An 18119-nucleotide genomic window follows, 5' to 3' on the forward strand; every position below is an offset into this window, starting at 1 on the left:
TGGATGGATGGAGTCAAAGTTAGTCAGATCATTTTTATAAAAGTATTATGTGAAGCTTAATCCTCACTCAGTATTTATACTGTAGGTTTATGCTTAAATTAATACAGTATTTCCTTGCGATGGGGACAGGTTTTGAAAACCACCGTTCTAGTCAAATATGAAATAGAGAAGAGCATAAACCCATATCACTGATTGGGTACTTCATTGAATGGTATGTGATGTGTTGTTGTGTTTTTTTCAGGCGAGGGGAGCTGGAAGCCCTGGGCTCGGTCCTGCAGCAGTACAGAGATGGTCACTCTGCTCTGATCCACTGGATCGAGGAGACCACTGAGAGACAGGAAAACACCCAGCCTGGAAAGACTGACAGCAAAGTACTGTCTGAACAACTAGCACAACAAACGGTGAGAGGGATGGATGGAGACCGAACGACGGGTAGAAAGAGGCGGAGCGAGACGGGTAGAAAGAGGCGGAGCGAGACGGGTAGAAAGAGGCGGAGCGAGACGGGTAGAAAGAGGCGGAGCGAGACGGGTAGAAAGAGGCGGAGCGAGACGGGTAGAAAGAGGCGGAGCGAGACGGGTAGAAAGAGGCGGAGCGAGACGGGTAGAAAGAGGCGGAGCGAGACGGGTAGAAAGAGGCGGAGCGAGACGGGTAGAAAGAGGCGGAGCGAGACGGGTAGAAAGAGGCGGAGCGAGACGGGTAGAAAGAGGCGGAGCGAGACGGGTAGAAAGAGGCGGAGCGAGACGGGTAGAAAGAGGCGGAGCGAGACGGGTAGAAAGAGGCGGAGCGAGACTGGTAGAAAGAGGCGGAGCGAGACTGGTAGAAAGAGGCGGAGCGAGACTGGTAGAAAGAGGCGGAGCGAGACTGGTAGAAAGAGGCGGAGCGAGACGGGTAGAAAGAGGCGGAGCGAGACGGGTAGAAAGAGGCGGAGCGAGACTGGGGCGGGTAGAACGACTACACAGTAGATAGATATTGACCCAGCCATAGAGAGGTTCATTGGGGGGAAAAAAGAGATGAGCAATAGCTTTCTTTAAAATAGGCTAATGAGGAGAGTGATTGAAACTAATGGAAGATCTGACTGTGGTTGAGTGACATCTGTAAATGACATCTATTCTCTTCGACCTGATTCTTTCCTCAGGCATTAGTAGCAGACATCGAAAAGAACCAGACCAAACTGGACGAGTGCCAAACGCACTCAAAACAGTATTGCACCTCTGTGAAGGTAGATGACAACATCACTTTGTCATTGTAATGTAGAGATACGTTTTTTAGATGATTTGGAAAAGTAAGCATTTCACTGTTAGTCTACACCTGTAGTTTATTTGTTGTGACAAATAAAATGTGATTTGATGTCTGTCTCAAAATATGATTATTCTTGCTATGTGTCATATATTTTAAATTGAGTTAGGCTACTGGATAGCCAATTTCCACACTAAATGTCCCATAACAATACAACATAAAAGTCATTTTCAGCTTGATGTAAATAAGTTACACGTATCCGTGTCCTTCAGGACTACGAGCTGCAGCTGATGACATTCAGAGCGTTTGTGGAGTCGACGCAGAAGTCGACCGGGAAGAGGAGGAGGATTCACTCTTCATCAGACGCCATCACGCAGGAGGTGAGGAGAGATGGAGGGGAGTGTCACAGTGTGGCTAATGTATTTCTAGAAATATGTGTGCCAATGTCATCGTGCGAAGCCACAAGCAATGAGATTTCTTTGCCATTCCAGTTCATGGACTTGCGCACGCGCTACACAGCTCTGGTTACCTTGACAACGCAGCACGTCAAGTACATCAGCGATGCACTGAGGAGGCTAGAGGAAGAAGAGGTACTGTATGTCTCGCTCTTTTTTTCAGTTTTTCATTCGCTCTCTCTTCTGGTGTCTTCAACCTTCCTCTGTGTCTGTCAGATTTATTGTCTGTACCGCCAATCTGTGACACGATCCCCCCTGCAGAAAGAGGTGGAGGAGGAGAGGCAGCAGAGGGTAGGCCAGGTGTCAGAGCTGCTGGGCTGGGTCAAGGGCCTCCAGGGCCGAGCAGGGGACCCCTCCGCCGAGTCATCCATCGCAGCGCAGGAGGTACAGAAATAAGAAATGCATCTATAGTATATTATGGAATTGAATATTGTACGCATCCACTGTTCTTTCTTATCACTCTCTCTTAGCCGATAAAATCTGTGTACCGGTTTCTACTTTTTTCAAATGTTAATTTGTGTTGTGTTCATAGGCCGTGAGTGAGCAGTTAGCGGCTAAGAAGGAGGAGGTGGCTAAGGTTATCAGGAACACCCAAGTCTTCCTGATGTCGAAACAGGCCAGCAAGTAAGTTCAGATTTCTCTTACACACATTAATACCACTGTATAAACACACATACTGTATAGGGCACTCAGTAACATCTCACCTATATACACACACACACACACACACACACACACACACACACACACACACACACACACACACACACACACACACACACACACACACACACACACACACACACACACACACACACACACACACACACACACACACACACACACACACACACACACACACACACACACACACACACACACACACACACACAAGTTCAAACTGACAGAAACGTTTGTCCTCTAGGTTGTCCCCAGAGGAACGTGCCCAGGTAACCTCCCAGCTGGACGAGCTGACTGCCACCTACAGCCAGCTGTGTGACAGTTCCACCGCCCAACTGCAACAGCTGGTGCAACAGCAAGCCAAAGAGGAGCAGAGAAAGGTAGAGTGGATGGAGGGAGGGAAGGAGGGAGGGTGACTGGGAAAGGGAGGAGGGGGGAGTAGAGCGGTTGTGGCTCAAGACGTAAACTCACTAGCGGAGTTGCCAATGCGAGCTTACGACATTGCTGTTCAAGTGTGTTGCTCACTGACAATGTCTGTCTGCCTATTGTAAATTTTGAGGGTCTGAAATGGAATATGCTCGCGAGCTGAGCGCGTTTGTGTGTGAGCGAGAGTGTGTCGCATGCTGTGTGTTGCCCGTCACCACGTGTGCATTTTTTGACACCCATCATCCCCCATACTGAATGTTGTTACCTCATAGACTCGGTTTGGTTTAACAGCCATTTCGTATGTAATTGCATGGTGAGCCCCCCTCACTTGCACCAGCAACCTGCTTGCAGCCGTGTCACCCATCATCATCGTCATCAAACACATCTGCTTAAAGACTAATCTATGGCCCCCAATTGGCGTAGTAGTCGGTGAGCCGAAGAAGTCGTGCTACCATTTAGCTATAGTAGCTTTTTGATAGGAGGTGCGCCCTCAGCCTGCCTTCATAGTCACGAGATAGTCACCCTTGTTAGAGCACATTCACAGTCACCCCTCCCTCCGTGTGCTCCACATCACTCCGGAGCAGTCATTAGTAGTCAGTAGGTGTTACACTAAATTACAATGGTTGTTTACTGTCCCCGCACGTTAGGTAGACTACCTTTTTTTATGTTTCAGCCATAAACCTTCAGAAGCGGATACATCCTCTCCATAAACACAGTCATAATCCAACCACACTGTCATGTCCCCCCCCACCACCATATACATGAGTCCAAATGTGATGGTATGCGTGTGTGAGCCAGTACCGGGGATGTACCGAGAGTATCAGGGTTATATTGTATGAGAGTGAGTGTGTTGGTGTGTGGGCGTAAATCTCCACCCACGAGTGTGTTTTCAACGAATGGTTGTGGTTTTCTGGGTAGTTCTTTACTCTCAAGAAAAAATGTACACGCGTTGCATCGAATCACTTGCCAGCGAAGAGTGTCTAACTGCCAGTGTCGGCTTAGTGTGAGCGCCAGAGGCCAGCTACGCAAACCCCCACTTCACCATTTGAGCATGATGTGTCCAGATCACTGTGTGTGTGTGTGTGTGTGTGTATATGTTTGTGCCGTCTAATGCATTAATGTGTGAAATAATCAGCATTTTGCTTCAAAATCACTAACAGCTGCCAGAAGAGAATCAAGGACATCCATCTCTCGGCAAAGGATAAGAGGGACTGTAGTTAAGGGACTGTATCCTATTATCTACGTTTAAGTTGAGCTAGTCTATGTCATCTGGTACTTAGCCAGTGAGCAAAGAATCGGTGAGAAGTCCATTGTGGAGTCAATTTAGGTTAGATTTGAGCGAGGACATTTGGAACGAGCCAATGAACCGCAGTCAGAAGTAACTAATGCCTCTCAGCCATAGCTAGTGAATGGTCCAAACTCCTATGGAGTCTATTGAAATGGCGAGTCAGTCAGGTGAGTCAGGGCCATCACAGGCAGTGCCACGGGTAGAACTGAGTGTGGCATGCAGAATCCTAATACCGAGCTTCTCACCTGTCGCTCCTCAATCTGCCGAGCCCTCGGGCCTGTTAATGTGTCCACCACGGGACCGGCGGCCCCGTTTCGGTAAGTCGCGCTCGCTTTCTCTCGCTTCCGATCTGACCTGCCTCCTCGAGCTAGATCTTCTTTTCTTTCATCTGTCTTTCTCTCCTTTCTTTCCTGTTTTCCTTACCTCCCTTTTTGGAGGTGGCGTAGCATATTGGTTTTCTGCATTTGTGTTCGCTATGTAGCATGCCTAGTGCTTTGTCGAACAGAGGTAAGTTCTTGTGCCATGACGAAAGAGAAATTGTGGGAATATACACATTTATAAAAATAAAAAAAAGATGCATGCTATATCATATTGTAGCTATTGAAATATGCTTTTGTCGCCATAATTATGTCGAAGTAATTATTATGGCTCTTGGGTGAAGGGTTATTTTTTTCTTGCTGGATACTTATGGGCTGTGGGTTCCTCAACAAAGTACTCATCAGACTGTTAAACAAAGTATGTCGGTAAAAGGAAGCTCAAATATTCACTTTATTTGTTTCTCTATCTTCAGAGCCAATCTGCCATTGGTGGAGTTATTGACCTGGGCACCATGGAAACCGTCCCAGTCTTCCAAGCTGCACAGCGTGGCCTCATAGACCTGGACACCTGCCATGTCTTGTTGGAGGCACAGCTCACCGTGGGCGGGTTGTTTCAGCCTGACTCCCCTGTGAGCCTATCACTGGAAGAGGGCCTCAACTGTGGCCTGATTGATAGTCGCATCAGCCAATCCCTATCAGAGCTGGAGAGTGCCTTGCATCTTGTCGACCAGACAGAACAATTGGATGGCCAGCTCCTCCCAGTGGCTGCAGCCATGGAGGCGGGCCTTATCAAAGAGGAGGTGGGGCTGCGTATCCTGGAGCTGCAGATAAACACAGGAGGCCTGAGGGATTTAGGAGAAGGTAGACTAACCTTGAATAGTGCTGGAGAGATGGGCCTGCTGACCCCAAGGGTCGACACCAAGCTCGGGTTACGGGTCAATCGGCGGGAGCTTATTGACCCCAACACAGCCGATAAACTGAATCTGTCTGAACTGCAGCAGCGCTGCGTCCTCAGCGATGACACCGGCTTGTATCTGCTGCCAGTGAAACAGCAGCCAGGAGGAACAGTCTGTCTCCGATCTGGCAGGAAGGTCGGGATCTTCCGTGCCGTCCAAGAGGGACTGATTGACAGGCAAGTAGCAGTGAGATTACTGGAGGCCCAGCTGTTTGCTGGTGGCATCTCTGACCCCCGTTCTGGGCATCTTCTGACTGTGAACGATGCTGTGCGTCACAATCTGATGGACCAGGATCTGGCCTGTGCCATGCTGACCCGCCAGCTGCAGAGTGGTGGGATACTAGACCCTGTAACTGGGGATCGCCTAGAGGTGGAGGAAGCCATCCAGACGGACCTGCTCTCACCTCATTTGGCCCTTCTGGTGCTCGAGTCCCTCTGGGCTTTTATAGGGATACTCTGGCCTGAGTCAGGGGAGCTGCTGCCCATTGCAGAGGCTCTACAACAAGGGGTAATCTCGGGAGAACTAGCTCGGAACATCCTGAGACAACGCCATGCGATAGGCGCCCTCTACCTTCCAGAAACCCCCAAGGTTGTGTCCCTGAATCAGGCTAAGGATGTCCTTGAACCCAAAGTGGCTGAGATTCTGAAGGAGATTCAGATCCCAGATGTGCTACACAATATGAACCAGTCAGGTTCCCCAAAACTGAATCACCTACTCTGGGGCTCCACTGGCACATCCCATCCTCCGTCCTCTTCCCCAGGGCTCAACTGTGACCCCTCATTCCTGGAGAAAATGGCCCCTGAGGAGCAGGCACATCACCGCCTGCTTTTCCATGTAATGACCCACAGCTATGTGGATGCCCATTCTGGCCAGCGCTTAGTGCTGCTCGAGCCTGAGCTGGTGGAACTTGTCAAGGCTGCTGCTGGTCTGATCAATGTGGATCCTATACCTGGAGTGGTTGAAGAAGGGTTGAGTTTGACTAGAGAAAGACAGGAGTGTATGGAAGTGGCGCCAGATGTATGTTTGCCGGATACTCCGCAGACAAGGGAAGTTGGAAAGGTCCAAGAAAAGAGTGCAATATTCAGCTTGCCTGAAAAATATACTTATCCCAGAAAGATGGTAGAAGAAGCTGATAATCAAGGATGGGATGGTACACCTGACACATTGCAGGCTAATCAAACTGGAATAAAGGAGATGGGACAGGTAGACCTTGACTCAACCATGAGAATAAGTGAGGAGGTAGATGGAGGTGTACATAGAGAAGTAAAAGGCGAAAAGGATGAAATGGTTAGTTTTGAAAGTGCCCCGCCCTCAGCTGGACTACTGGAAACGCAAATGACAGACTCGTATGAAGATGGGCTGGTAGCGATGGAATCAGAGGGCGCAAGAGTGAGTGGTCACAGGAAGGCGAAGGAGGAGGACTCACTCGTGGAAGATGTTGACAGTCCACTTGTGGAAACCTTAGAAATGTACTCGACACCGGTAAAGCCAGAGACTTTGATGCCAACCCAATATTTCAAAGAACCTGATATCTCCCCATCAGAGGCAGATGAAAAGGAGAGTGTGCCTGTGAGTGTTGAAGTTAAGTATGCTGTGAAGGATACTCAGAGGGTCAATGAGAAGACCCTACCCCAGGTTATGGGATTAGAGGCAGCAGTGGTGAAGACTGAGGAGGATGTTGAGCTGGAAAGGTTGGCCTCGGAGCTTCAGCAAGGGGGTCTACTGACTGAAGGAGGGCAGCGGCTTCTCCCAGATGAAGCCGTGGCTCAGGGGGTCCTCCCTGGACACACTGCAGTCAAGCTGATGGCCAAGGCAGGACTTTTCGGAGGTTTCCTGGATGTCAGCGCGTGCGAATCCCTGAGCATGGAGGATGTGATGCAGGAGGCTCTGCTTGACGAAGACCTGATGTGGCGTGTGCTGAAATCAGAGAAGACCCTGGCAGGGGTAGTGGATGTCGAGAAGGGGAAGATTTGTTCCCTGAAGGATGCTGCTCAGGCAGGCCTGATAGACTCCAACACAGCTGCTCGGCTCCTGGAGGCCCAGGTGGTCTCAGGGGGAGTGGTTGACCTGCGAAGAGACAAAAAAGTGTCTGTTACCCTGGCAGCCAACCTTGGGCTGATAGAGGAGGACCAAAGAGAGAAGCTATTTGCATTGGAGAAGTCATGCCGTGGAAAAGGCTCAGACCCAGATGCATCGCTCACCAAAGCAACATTGCAGCTGCAAATGAATGGGGTTGTAGATCCCAAAACGAAGTCACCTGTTCCCCTAAAGCAGGCCCTTGAAAGAGGGTTGCTTGGGCAGGAGGAAGTATATCAAGCCTTGTCCCAACAAGTGGCGGAGGGTGGCATCGTGCACCACAACTCTGGAGTTAGACTGTCAATTTCTGATGCTTTGCAGCGAGGTCTGGTAGACTGTGCCATATCCCCAAAACTGTGGGAGTTAGAGCGGGCATGTCAGGGGGAGGTAGCCCTCTCTTCAAACCCAGATGCTGCCCTCCTCCAGGCATCCACAGGTGCCATTTTGGACCCCGATTTAAAGTGTAGACTTACATTGACAGAGGCTGTCTCTGATGGTCTGCTAAATGAGAGCATTGCCAAGAAAGCAATGGTTTCTCCAGGTGTAACACAAGGTTTGTTGGATCCACAAAGTGCCCAAATTGTGCCTTACTCAGACCTTGTAAACCAAGGCAAGATTGACATTAAGAGTGGAAAGCGCTTCTTGGAAGTGAAGCCTTTCAAGGGAATCCAGGATAAGCAAACAGGTGAAATCCTGAACCTAGCTAAAGCAATTGCATCTCAACAAGTTGATCCAGTCCCAGCACTCAGAATGTTGCAAAGCCAGGCAGACACTGGAGGGATTATTGATATTTCCAATGGAGCTAGGATCCCTCTGCCTAAAGCCTCTAAGAAAGGGCTGGTGGGAGAACATATGGCCAGGCTCATTGCCACCAACCAGGTTCTGAAAGGGGGCTTGCTTGACCCTTCCACTGGGCAGAGAGTCTCAAGCCTGAAGAAAGCTGTCAAAGATGGACTTATATCCAGAGAAATGGCTGCAGAGCTCCAGGCCAACTTGGGCTCCACGGAAGTAGAACGTGACGATGAGGATAGTTCAACACCCGTTGCCTCTTCAAGTGGGACCTATAGTCCTGCAGACACATTATCAATATCCAGTCCAGAAAGCCAAGCCAGACAGCCAAACCGAACCAAACCAATAATTCTCAAAACCTCTGAAGTGATTTCTCCAACCCCACATCCAGAAGAGTCGGAAAAAAGATACAACCTTTTGATGATCGCGGAGGACATTGCGAAGACTCTAGAAGCTGCAACATTCACGCAGTCAGGAGCTATGCAACACCATGGCTCTGTTCACATTGAAGACGAGATGGAACAGGCCTCAATAGCCGGGAAGTCATCGGAAATTGAGTCAAACCAGTCAATCAATTTGTTGGCTCAGTTTACAAACAATGCAGAGAAAAGGCTTCAGGAGGCCCTTCGGAAGATGGAGACGCCGCAAGATGTTACTGTTGGAACACCAGAAAAAGACAACAAAAATGTGTCTAGATCAGTGGGTCAAAGAAGTTCAATCATGTTGATGGATTCGACAGTGGCCATTGGCAGAGAAGGTAGAGATCAAGAGGGCGGCATAGACATGTCTACCCTAGTTGAGAGAGATGAAGGGAAGACACATGTGGTAGAAGACAGTACTGAGAGAGTGGTGGAGCAAGGTAGAATGGAGGTTGAGCAGGATACAAAGATTGAGGCCAGAGAGCGTGATGATCTTGGACATGCGTCAGCCAATTCTAAGGAGGCCGAAGGTAAGAGCAAAAAGAAGAGGAAGAATAAGAAGAAAGGAAAAGGAAAGGAGGTCGATACTGAGCAAAGACCCTCAGAAAAAGTTGATATACAGAAAACAGAAAACAAAAACCAGAATGCACATTCAGAGGGTAAAGGTCATAATTGTAAGGATACGGGTGCTGAGTCCACTGGAGGTTATGTTACCCTACAGGAGAAAGAGGAGTCACCTGTGCAAGATGTTCAATCTGCACTCAAAGGTGCTAAGGTACAGACTGTTGAAAGGTTTGGCGATCCAAAGGGTATTGGCAAAGTAAGGGAAGGTTCTACAGTTCCACCAGGAGCCATAGAAGATGCTCCCGAGGTAGAGAGAGAGGGTACGGAGAACAAGGTCTTCTTGGTTCAAAGACGGGTAGAGAAGAACAAAACATCCAAGATATCTAAAGCATCAGAGAAGGTTGAACCTGTGACAGAAGAGATACCATCCATCCGCGATCAAGCCGATTCTGAAGAGGCACTAACGAAGGCTGTTCCCGAAAGCTTAGACAAAAAGTCTAAGATACCCATAGGAGCAGAAAAGGTTGAACCAGCGACAGAGGAGAGCTCATCCGTCCACAAGGATGAGCAAAAGTGGGAGGTGGAGCAGATTGTGGAAAAGAGTGATCCAGATGGGGTGGAGACAGTTTCTCAACAGACTGGACAGCAGGAGCATAAGGATAGGAAAGAGGTGGAATTCACTCTGAAAACCACCCCAGTAGCCAATGATAAAGAGGCCCTTTTACTGAAGGCAAAAGAGAGTATTCTGAGGAAGGTGTTGGGGCATGGTGTTAGTGAGAAGCAAGCTGCAGAGGAGCTAGTGGCACTGCGTCAGGTAGTGGGGAAGAGAGAGAGTTTGGTGACGTCCGAAGAGGAAGTTAAGACTGTGGGGAGTCCACCAGAAGAGAGGGAGGGCAAGGAAATTGACAAGAAGGGAGAAGGAGAAAGAGAGAAAGTTGTAGAAGTAGAGAAAGAGGAGAACGTTGCACCTGACCATTCTACAGTAACTGTAGCAGCAGAGGAAGTAGAGAAAGAGGAGAACGTTCGATCAGACCAGTCTAAAAGGGAAGAGGAAGGGGAGAAGGTTGTGTTAGACCAGATTGAAGAAGGAAAGGAGGAGGACACATCTCTAACAGACCAGCTTAAAGAGACCAAGTCGGGAAAGAAAAATAAAAAGAACAAAAAGTCTAAGATGGTAGAAAAAGTTGAACCTGCGACAGAGGAGAAGCCATCCATCCACATTAGAGCAGATTCGACACCGGCTGATGTTGACAGCTCAGTCTCTGGGGATGAGCGGAAGACTGAGAAGCAGCAAGACGGTCAATCAGACAGTGATGTAACAAGGGTGGCAAGTGGTGACGAGATGAACAAAATGGCTGCCTTTACTCAGAGGCCTAGTGGAGTTGACACCAATCAACAAAGATCGACCCACACCACTGCACCATACCAAGTCGATGTACATCTGGAGGAGAAAACTGAGGAGGACATTTCTTTGGGGAGAGAAACTGATCCGCATGGCAAAGAAATTGAACAATTTAAGATTGGTACACCTGAGAAAGATGTCCACCCAGACGGCCATCGTGTTATTGACATTGTGGATGCCTCTCCTGTAGCCCTTGTATCCATGTCGGGCGCCCATCTGGTCAAGGCCTCTGTGGCACCTGCTACCAAGCCGGCTAAAACCGCTGGCAAAATGAAGAAGAAGAAGAAGAAGAAACAACAGAAGGAGCAGAAACTCGACAGTCCCACTGAAACAGAATCTAAAGAGGAAAAGTACCTTGAGTCCTCAGAATCAGGACGGTCCTGGTCTGTTGAGACCCCACAGTCTGAGATTGTTGAATCTGATACAACAGAAGTACCTGATTCTGATACAACTGACAGCTGGAAGGAGGATGGAGAAATCCAAGCATTGGAGATAACGAAAGAGAAAAGCCCAGCTAAGAAGGGAAAGGTAAGCAATCGATTCATTTAGTAGGTGAAATGCAAATTGTCTCTACGTGTTCATACATTATCTGTAATGTATAACCCAATAATAAGCTGTCAAATGTCAATTTTTCTGTTTATTGGAAAAATGCCATTCAGACTGATACTCATGTGACATTCCCTTTCCATTAGTCCTCGTTGCTCCGCCAGGAATGCCTGGAATGTGACCAGCAAATTGTGGCTCTGCTCTCTATGGTGAGACACATCGAGGTTCGCGTCAAGCAGCAGCAGCAACAGTCTATTGGTCGCAGCCTCATTGCTCTTGATGACATCATCAAACAAACAGATGTAAGATATTTGATACCTGTTGAAAATGAATGATCTAGGATGTTACCACAATTGAAATCTTAGGTTTCAAATTTGACAAAACGTTCTATTATCTCAGACCTTGGATCTAGAACTTCGGGATTTAGAACCCCAGGTCAACAAGGCAGTGGATGCTGCTGGGCAGCTGCTGGAGCCCCGCCCACAGGAAGTCCCACCTCAGCTACTATTGGCCTTGGAGAAGGATGGCCGAAGCTTAGCTCGAGGTTACAAGGCTGCCAGAGGGGTCTCTGAAAACATCCTGCAGGGGCTGCACGCACACAGAGACGCATATACGGTAATGGTACATAGAATAGTATAGTGCCCTCAAACTCAACTCTGGATCTCAAAGCCAGTTCCACTGCATTTTTACATTGTTCCCCTCTAATCAAGGTTTTATTTAGACCTGGGACACCAGGTGTGTGCAATTAATTATCAGGTAGAACAGAAAACCACCCATACGTAGAATGTATGCACACATGACTGTAAGTCGCTTTGGATAAAAGCGTCTGCTAAATGGCATATATTAAAACCAGCAGGTTCCGGACCTCTTAGGGTAAGAGTTGAATACCCCTGGTATAGTAGATTGATATATGAAACCTGTGTGTTTTTGGTGTTTAATCAATTATTGTCACCCTTTGCTAATCAGTGAGGTTTGTTTCTCTCTCTCAGGAGGCATTGACTGGAGAACAGAAGTCACTTGGAGGGCGAGTCGAGGATATTCTTTCCTGGCTGAAGGAGACTGAGGCACAAATGACAGGAATGGATGGACAAACCCAGGGCGAGACTCCTGCTCAGCTCACACAACGGCTCCAGCTGTGCAAGGTTAGCACACTCACCCCATGCTTCAAGTTTTATATTGTACCCTCTTCTTGTGCACTTTCAAGTGTCCAATTACTGACCTTTGTTTGGATTCAGCCTACACTTTGCGTTAAGTCCAGCTGTTCCTCAGTTCATTCTCTACCTTCTTCTTTCTCCCTCAGGAGTTGCAGTCGTCTCTCTCGGCCCGCTCCAATGACGTCAACACGGTGGCCTTTGACATCCAGGTGTTCATCTCGGAGCGGGCTCAGGACCTGGCCCCCGAACAGAGCAGGCACCTCCTGGGGCAGCTACAACAGCTCCAGAGGGGCTTCCACCAAGCGGCTGGCCAAGCCCACGCCAAGGCCGACGCCCTCGCCGCCCAGAGAGAGATGGAGGAGGAGAGGCAGCGCAGGCGCAAAGAAAAAGAAGAAGAGGAGAAGGAGAGAGAAAGGGCGAGAGAGAGTGCAAGGGAGAGAGAGGTTGGCAAACCGCTGGCTATGTTGCACAGTCCCATTGGAGTGGTGGAATGCACGTTTAAAATACTCACAAATACATTTGCAATGCATTCAATCATCAGTAATAGCATACTTTACCATATGACTTTTGTGGTCATGCCTCTCTCACTTTTATCACATATGTTTTGTAACTGGCAAACCCATCAAGGCAAATATTCTATACTAACTTCAAAAGTAATTGTCTTGTTTACCATATCTGCAAGCTCACTAATCACAACCACCCATACGTCCCATATACGTCACAACCACCCATAATGGGGTTTGTCATTTACATCAGGTTGGCAAACAACCGCTGCTGCTGCTGTGGAAGTTAAGACCCAGTATGGTGACTGATGTTACGACTCGCACCACAACAGGCTTCTATGCCAAACGTGTTTTGTCCTCTGCATGTGTCCCTGTATAACACCGGTGTGAATTAACATGTCTGCCTTGCTCTTCCAGATTGCCACAGAAGGAAATGAGCTTGCGCCTCGACGGAGAAGGCTAGAGAGATTTCAGTCAGAGAAGCCTTGCTGTGGCTTGAGCGCGTTCCTTTTTTCCTCTCCCCCCTTGTTGTACGATACGGGGAGAAAGGAACAAATAGCATACCAGGACACCATTTGTTTGATTGTCTTTGTGTATCGTTGTTTTGGCTTGACTGACCTGTTGATGATGCTGCTGTTTCTATATCTGAATCTGTCTGTCTGTGTGTGAATCTGGACACATCCTGCTCAAAGTCTGGCAAAGTGTGGTCAGATGACATGAAACGGGTTTATAAACAAAGAAGTGTGCACTTAACGGAAGTGTGACTGGCTGGTGAAGAGAAGTGTGTAAAAAAAAAAAAAAAAAAATATCTGGTTTTCGTGTGCTTCTGCTTCGCTGAGTGGAAAACGACATTAGGGGTCTAATATTTATTAGCAAAAACGGGCAATATTACTTTTCTCACACTTTCTTTTTGCTTGCATTTCTCCTTTTCCCTCCATCCATCTCTCTTTCGAACTTCATATGTGGCTCTCAGGTGGTGCAGCAGCAGAAGGCAGAATGCTCACAGAAATTGGAAGGCCTTACGATGTGGTTGGCTGGAGCGGCCAGCATGCTGGCCAATCAAAGAGCGGGAGCCGAGTCAGGTGACGTGAATGTGCTGCAGCAGAAACAGAGAGAGTTAAAGGTGAGAAACTCCGATTTTCACCTCCATGTCTCAAGTAAGGAGAGAACCCACATGTTGTTTAGTTCCACCCGGACTTCTAATGTAGCCAGGTTTCAACCATGCTAGGTCTCTGAGTATCCACAGTTATAGGAACTAGACGACATTAAAACTGTCGGAGCGCCTTAACGTGTTCTCCTTTCTCTACCCAATTTTGTATACTCTGCTCCAGAGAAATATGCTACACTACCTGTAACCCCTCTATATCTGACCATCTCTCTCTCCCCCAGGAAGTACAGAAGGACTTGCTGACCAGAGGCGAGGGCGTGGCGGAGACCATCCGCTCGGTGGAGGAGTTCCTGGCGGAGCACGGTGACAGCCTGAGTCCAGAGGAGAGGGCCAACCTCCAGGGGGCACTGTCCCGTATGAAGGAGCAGTACAGTGCACTGACCGACACGGCCCAGTCCTCCCTGGTCCAGCTGGACACGGCCATCAGCACCACCGTCCAACAGAACACACAGAGGGTAAGGGTTTCGGCGATTTGTTTAATTTGTATCTTTATGGATACTGTTTTGATTGCTGAGAAAATGCTATGGAAATGGCTACAGTGTGGCAATTAACCCAGAGGAAAAGCTCTTCCCTTTGTGTTTCTGTGTCAATTGTGGTGAAGGGCCTTTCATTCACTGACTGCATTTTCATTGGTAGAAATATACACTCGCCCTGATCTGTGCTGTTTTGGTCTTGTTCTAATATTTCCCCTGTGTTTTCTTCCCTTATAGGCGAAGGCAGTAGAGGAGCTGCAGGAGACTCGGGGCCAGATCGACTCCCTGCTAGAGGAGCTCTCCTCACTCAACCAGCCTGGGATGACCGTTACTGACCACCTCTCCTCGTCCTCCTCCACATCGCCAGAGGGAGGTCTCCAATCACACAGCGACATGCTCCAGGTTAGACATTCTCCTTGTTTATTTACAAAAGTCATTTTGTTCTTGTTGTTGTGGTATACAGTTAAATGTGTTTGGAATGAAACATACTACTGCAGAAAAGGTTTCTAAAAGTGCCTTTTTAGGTGCTTGGCACAGGTTATTGAATGGTAGTCAGCGTGCTTCCCAATAATCTCCTTTCCAGTTAAGGCAGGGTCTGCACAAGGTGCTTGAGGTGCTTAGAGTATCTGAAATTCAAGTACTGGAATACCTTGACATTTTCTCAGATTGGTACTTGAAAAGTACTTTTAAGTTAAACGAGAGGAGAACCGATATTGATCAAATATATTTATGAGAAATATTATAAAGAAGTATTGGCAAATGAATTTCCTCATATATTTTGCACAGTGGTTGCCAGGCGAGCTCGCTCATTCCACCCACACTGCCACTCAGCCAGGCAGGTACAGAACTGATTAGACACCGCCAAACGTCACATCGATGGTTAAAATGCTGGGCAAATGTAGATTCAAACCTGCCTTTTTTAAATATTTTTTTTATTTAACCATATAGGCCAGTTGAGAACAAGTTCTCAATTACAACTGCGACCTGGCCAAGATAAAGCAAAGCAGTGTGACAAAAACAACAACAGAGTTACACATAAACAAACGTACAGTCAATGACACAATAGAAAAATCTATGTACAGTGTGAACAAATGTAGTAAGGTTAGGGAGGTACGGCAATAAATAGGCCACAGAGGTGAAATAATAACAATTTAGCATTAACTCTGGAGTGATAGATGTGCAGATGATGATGTGCAAGTGCAGATACTGGGGTGCAGAAGAGCAAGAGGTTAAGTAATAATATGGGGATGAGGTAGTTGGGTGTGCCATTTACAGATGGGCTATGTACAGGTACAGTGATCGGTAAGCTGCTCTGACAGCTGATGCTTAAAGTTAGAGAGGGAGATATAAGTCTCCAGCTTCAGTGATTTTTGCAATTCGTTCCAATCATTGGCATCAGATAACTGGAAGGAAAGGCGGCCAAAGCAGGTGTTGGCTTTGGGGATGACCAGTGAAATATACCTGCTGGAGCGCGTGTGCACATGGAACATTTCTGTGATATTTTATTTTGGCTAATGAAACAACTTTACATGTTGCGTTTTTATATTTTTGTTTAGTGTAGTTTATCCACGTTTTTTTACCACTACACCCAACCAACCCACTCCATGTAAGGTGCAGCAAATGCATCACTTTGGCATTGCGAACATGGCTGTATATAGTAAATAAGTAATGAAACAAAGTATTGAGTAAAATAGTGATAAAATAGTGATAAAATATTTTTTTTTTCTTATGAGGTTGTGGCGATATATTTCCATCTTGTGGCGACTAGAAACAATTGCATAATATTAATTATTACAAATTTGATGGTCCTTGAAAATAAATATAGTTTAGAAAAAAGTTATAGAAAAAGTACTTGAAAGTCCTTGAATTTGACTTGCCACTGTCTGTTATGTCTATTGAGATGAACCCTCACTAATGCTCACTGTGACCATATACGACCTTTGAACTCTCTACAGGCGGAGCTCCAGCAGCTCCAGGCACAGCAGGCCCAACTGATGCAGGTGTCCCAGAACGCTCGCTCCCTCCTGGACCAGCCCGACTCGGCCGTGCCAGCCGAGGAGAAACGCCGTCTGCGGGACCAGCTTGACCAGCTCCAGACCCAACACCAGGAGAAGCTGCGGGCCTGCCAGGAGAGGTTGAGGCGCTCGGAGGCCCTTAAGGACGAACTGGCCAAGTTCCTCCAGGAGCACGGAGGCCTTGGGACCTGGCTGGAACAGAGTGAGGGGGAGCTGGGTTCCCTGGGGGAAGGAGAGACTGACGCACAGGGCCTGAAGGGGAGACTGGAAGAGCACAGGAAGGTATATGTTGTTATTTTGGCTTTTCCTATACTAGTGTGGGTTAGAGAAAAGCTACATTGCATAGCCATAGAGAGATGATTTACATGAGCGAGATGCAAGCATATAGGCTTACTGTAACAATAGTTCAGGGTTTATATTGGCAGTTGGTAGCAATATTCACTCCTACTGTCAGCTGTATACACACAGTCATGATACTCAAGATGCTAAGTGTACTGTTTCAAACGTTGTAACTGAACACATTCTTGACTGTATCGAACTGACCTGGAACCTGTTGTCTTCCAGCTGGCGGAGGATGTGATCTGCCACAAGGCAGACCTGCGCTTTGTGTCCATCTCTGGTCAGAAGGTGCTGGACTCTGTCCAGGGGGCTCTGGAGAAGCTAGGAGGGTCTGACCCAGCCCTGGAGGAGACCAAGCAGCTGGTCACGGGCAAGCTACAGGACGCCAACCACCGCTACACCGCGCTGCACACCAAGGTGGGTCTCGTATAGAGTAGGGGGATTGTGTTCTTCATTACTACTGCGCTTTGTGTACCAATGCACAGTAGAGGTATATCCAAAAGGGACAGGATTGTGATGAAAGACGTGCCTTAGTCAGTTAAAGGTCCCTTTGAAATATAAGCTTTGTTCATTAGTTTACATATATTTTTGACATACCTAACAATCAATCGATAACCATAAGTGGGCTGTAGAGATATTGGACGTTGACCTACTTCCATAGTAGAGATGGTGACCTGTTCATCTTCATCTTCCCCTGTCTTCCCTCTCCAGTCGTCAGATCTGGGCGGGCGTCTGTCGGGTCTGTTGGAGCGCTGCCAGCAGTACCAGGACGAGGCTGTGTCGCTCCACACCTGGCTCAGCGCCCAGGAACAGAACCAGAGTATAGCCGGACCCAGCGGCGAGACGGACACACAGACACTACAGAACACACTGCGGGCCGTACAGGTGAGAGAGAGAGAGCATAGAAATACCGCCGGTGGATGGGGTATGGAAATAGGCTGAATTATTTAATACAGTATATACATGTGACTAAAAGCGGAGACATTATCGGCATCTCGCTCTTTGTGAAGAGGGGATGGAACACTCTGTTTTCTAGTCCCCGCACCTCAACATTTCTCCCTGTGTTTTGGTCAGCTGTTGCAGGATGAGCTGGCGGAGCGGTCAGTCCAGTTGGAGAAGGTGAGGAGGTCAGGCAGAGAGCTGGCCGGCGCACGGGAGTCCCCCACTCTCAGAGCTGCTGAGATCACCAGCACCGCAGGTACGCTAGCTCACAACAATGTCTATTGTTCTGCCGTTCATAACCTTCCATATTGTTATATATCTCATACACTCCCCCATATCGATGAATATCCTCCATTCCTCCATATGCTCC

At 47.9% G+C, this 18119-nt stretch overlaps 1 protein-coding gene across 10 annotated transcripts in view; it reads left to right on the forward strand.

Moving 5' to 3' along the window:
* LOC118398941 (microtubule-actin cross-linking factor 1-like) overlaps positions 1–18119 on the forward strand; it is a 144567-nt gene that overhangs the window by 37618 nt on the left and 88830 nt on the right. For 9 of the 10 annotated variants that reach the window (XM_052471960.1, XM_052471951.1, XM_052471954.1 and 6 more), the window contains exons 25-43: positions 242–401; positions 1136–1219; positions 1509–1616; positions 1728–1826; positions 1953–2075; positions 2224–2315; positions 2617–2752; positions 4877–11137; positions 11302–11457; positions 11555–11770; positions 12145–12297; positions 12456–12752; positions 13786–13935; positions 14202–14435; positions 14691–14855; positions 16409–16750; positions 17033–17224; positions 17519–17692; positions 17882–18005. In XM_052471960.1, the coding sequence (XP_052327920.1) occupies positions 242–401; positions 1136–1219; positions 1509–1616; positions 1728–1826; positions 1953–2075; positions 2224–2315; positions 2617–2752; positions 4877–11137; positions 11302–11457; positions 11555–11770; positions 12145–12297; positions 12456–12752; positions 13786–13935; positions 14202–14435; positions 14691–14855; positions 16409–16750; positions 17033–17224; positions 17519–17692; positions 17882–18005 (9266 nt within the window). The remainder of the gene's footprint in view (positions 1–241; positions 402–1135; positions 1220–1508; positions 1617–1727; positions 1827–1952; positions 2076–2223; positions 2316–2616; positions 2753–4876; positions 11138–11301; positions 11458–11554; positions 11771–12144; positions 12298–12455; positions 12753–13785; positions 13936–14201; positions 14436–14690; positions 14856–16408; positions 16751–17032; positions 17225–17518; positions 17693–17881; positions 18006–18119) is intronic. The other variant, XM_052471952.1, reaches the window with a different exon arrangement.

This window comes from Oncorhynchus keta, chromosome 20 (assembly GCF_023373465.1).
Source record: "Oncorhynchus keta strain PuntledgeMale-10-30-2019 chromosome 20, Oket_V2, whole genome shotgun sequence".
NCBI classification, from domain to species: Eukaryota; Metazoa; Chordata; class Actinopteri; order Salmoniformes; family Salmonidae; genus Oncorhynchus; species Oncorhynchus keta.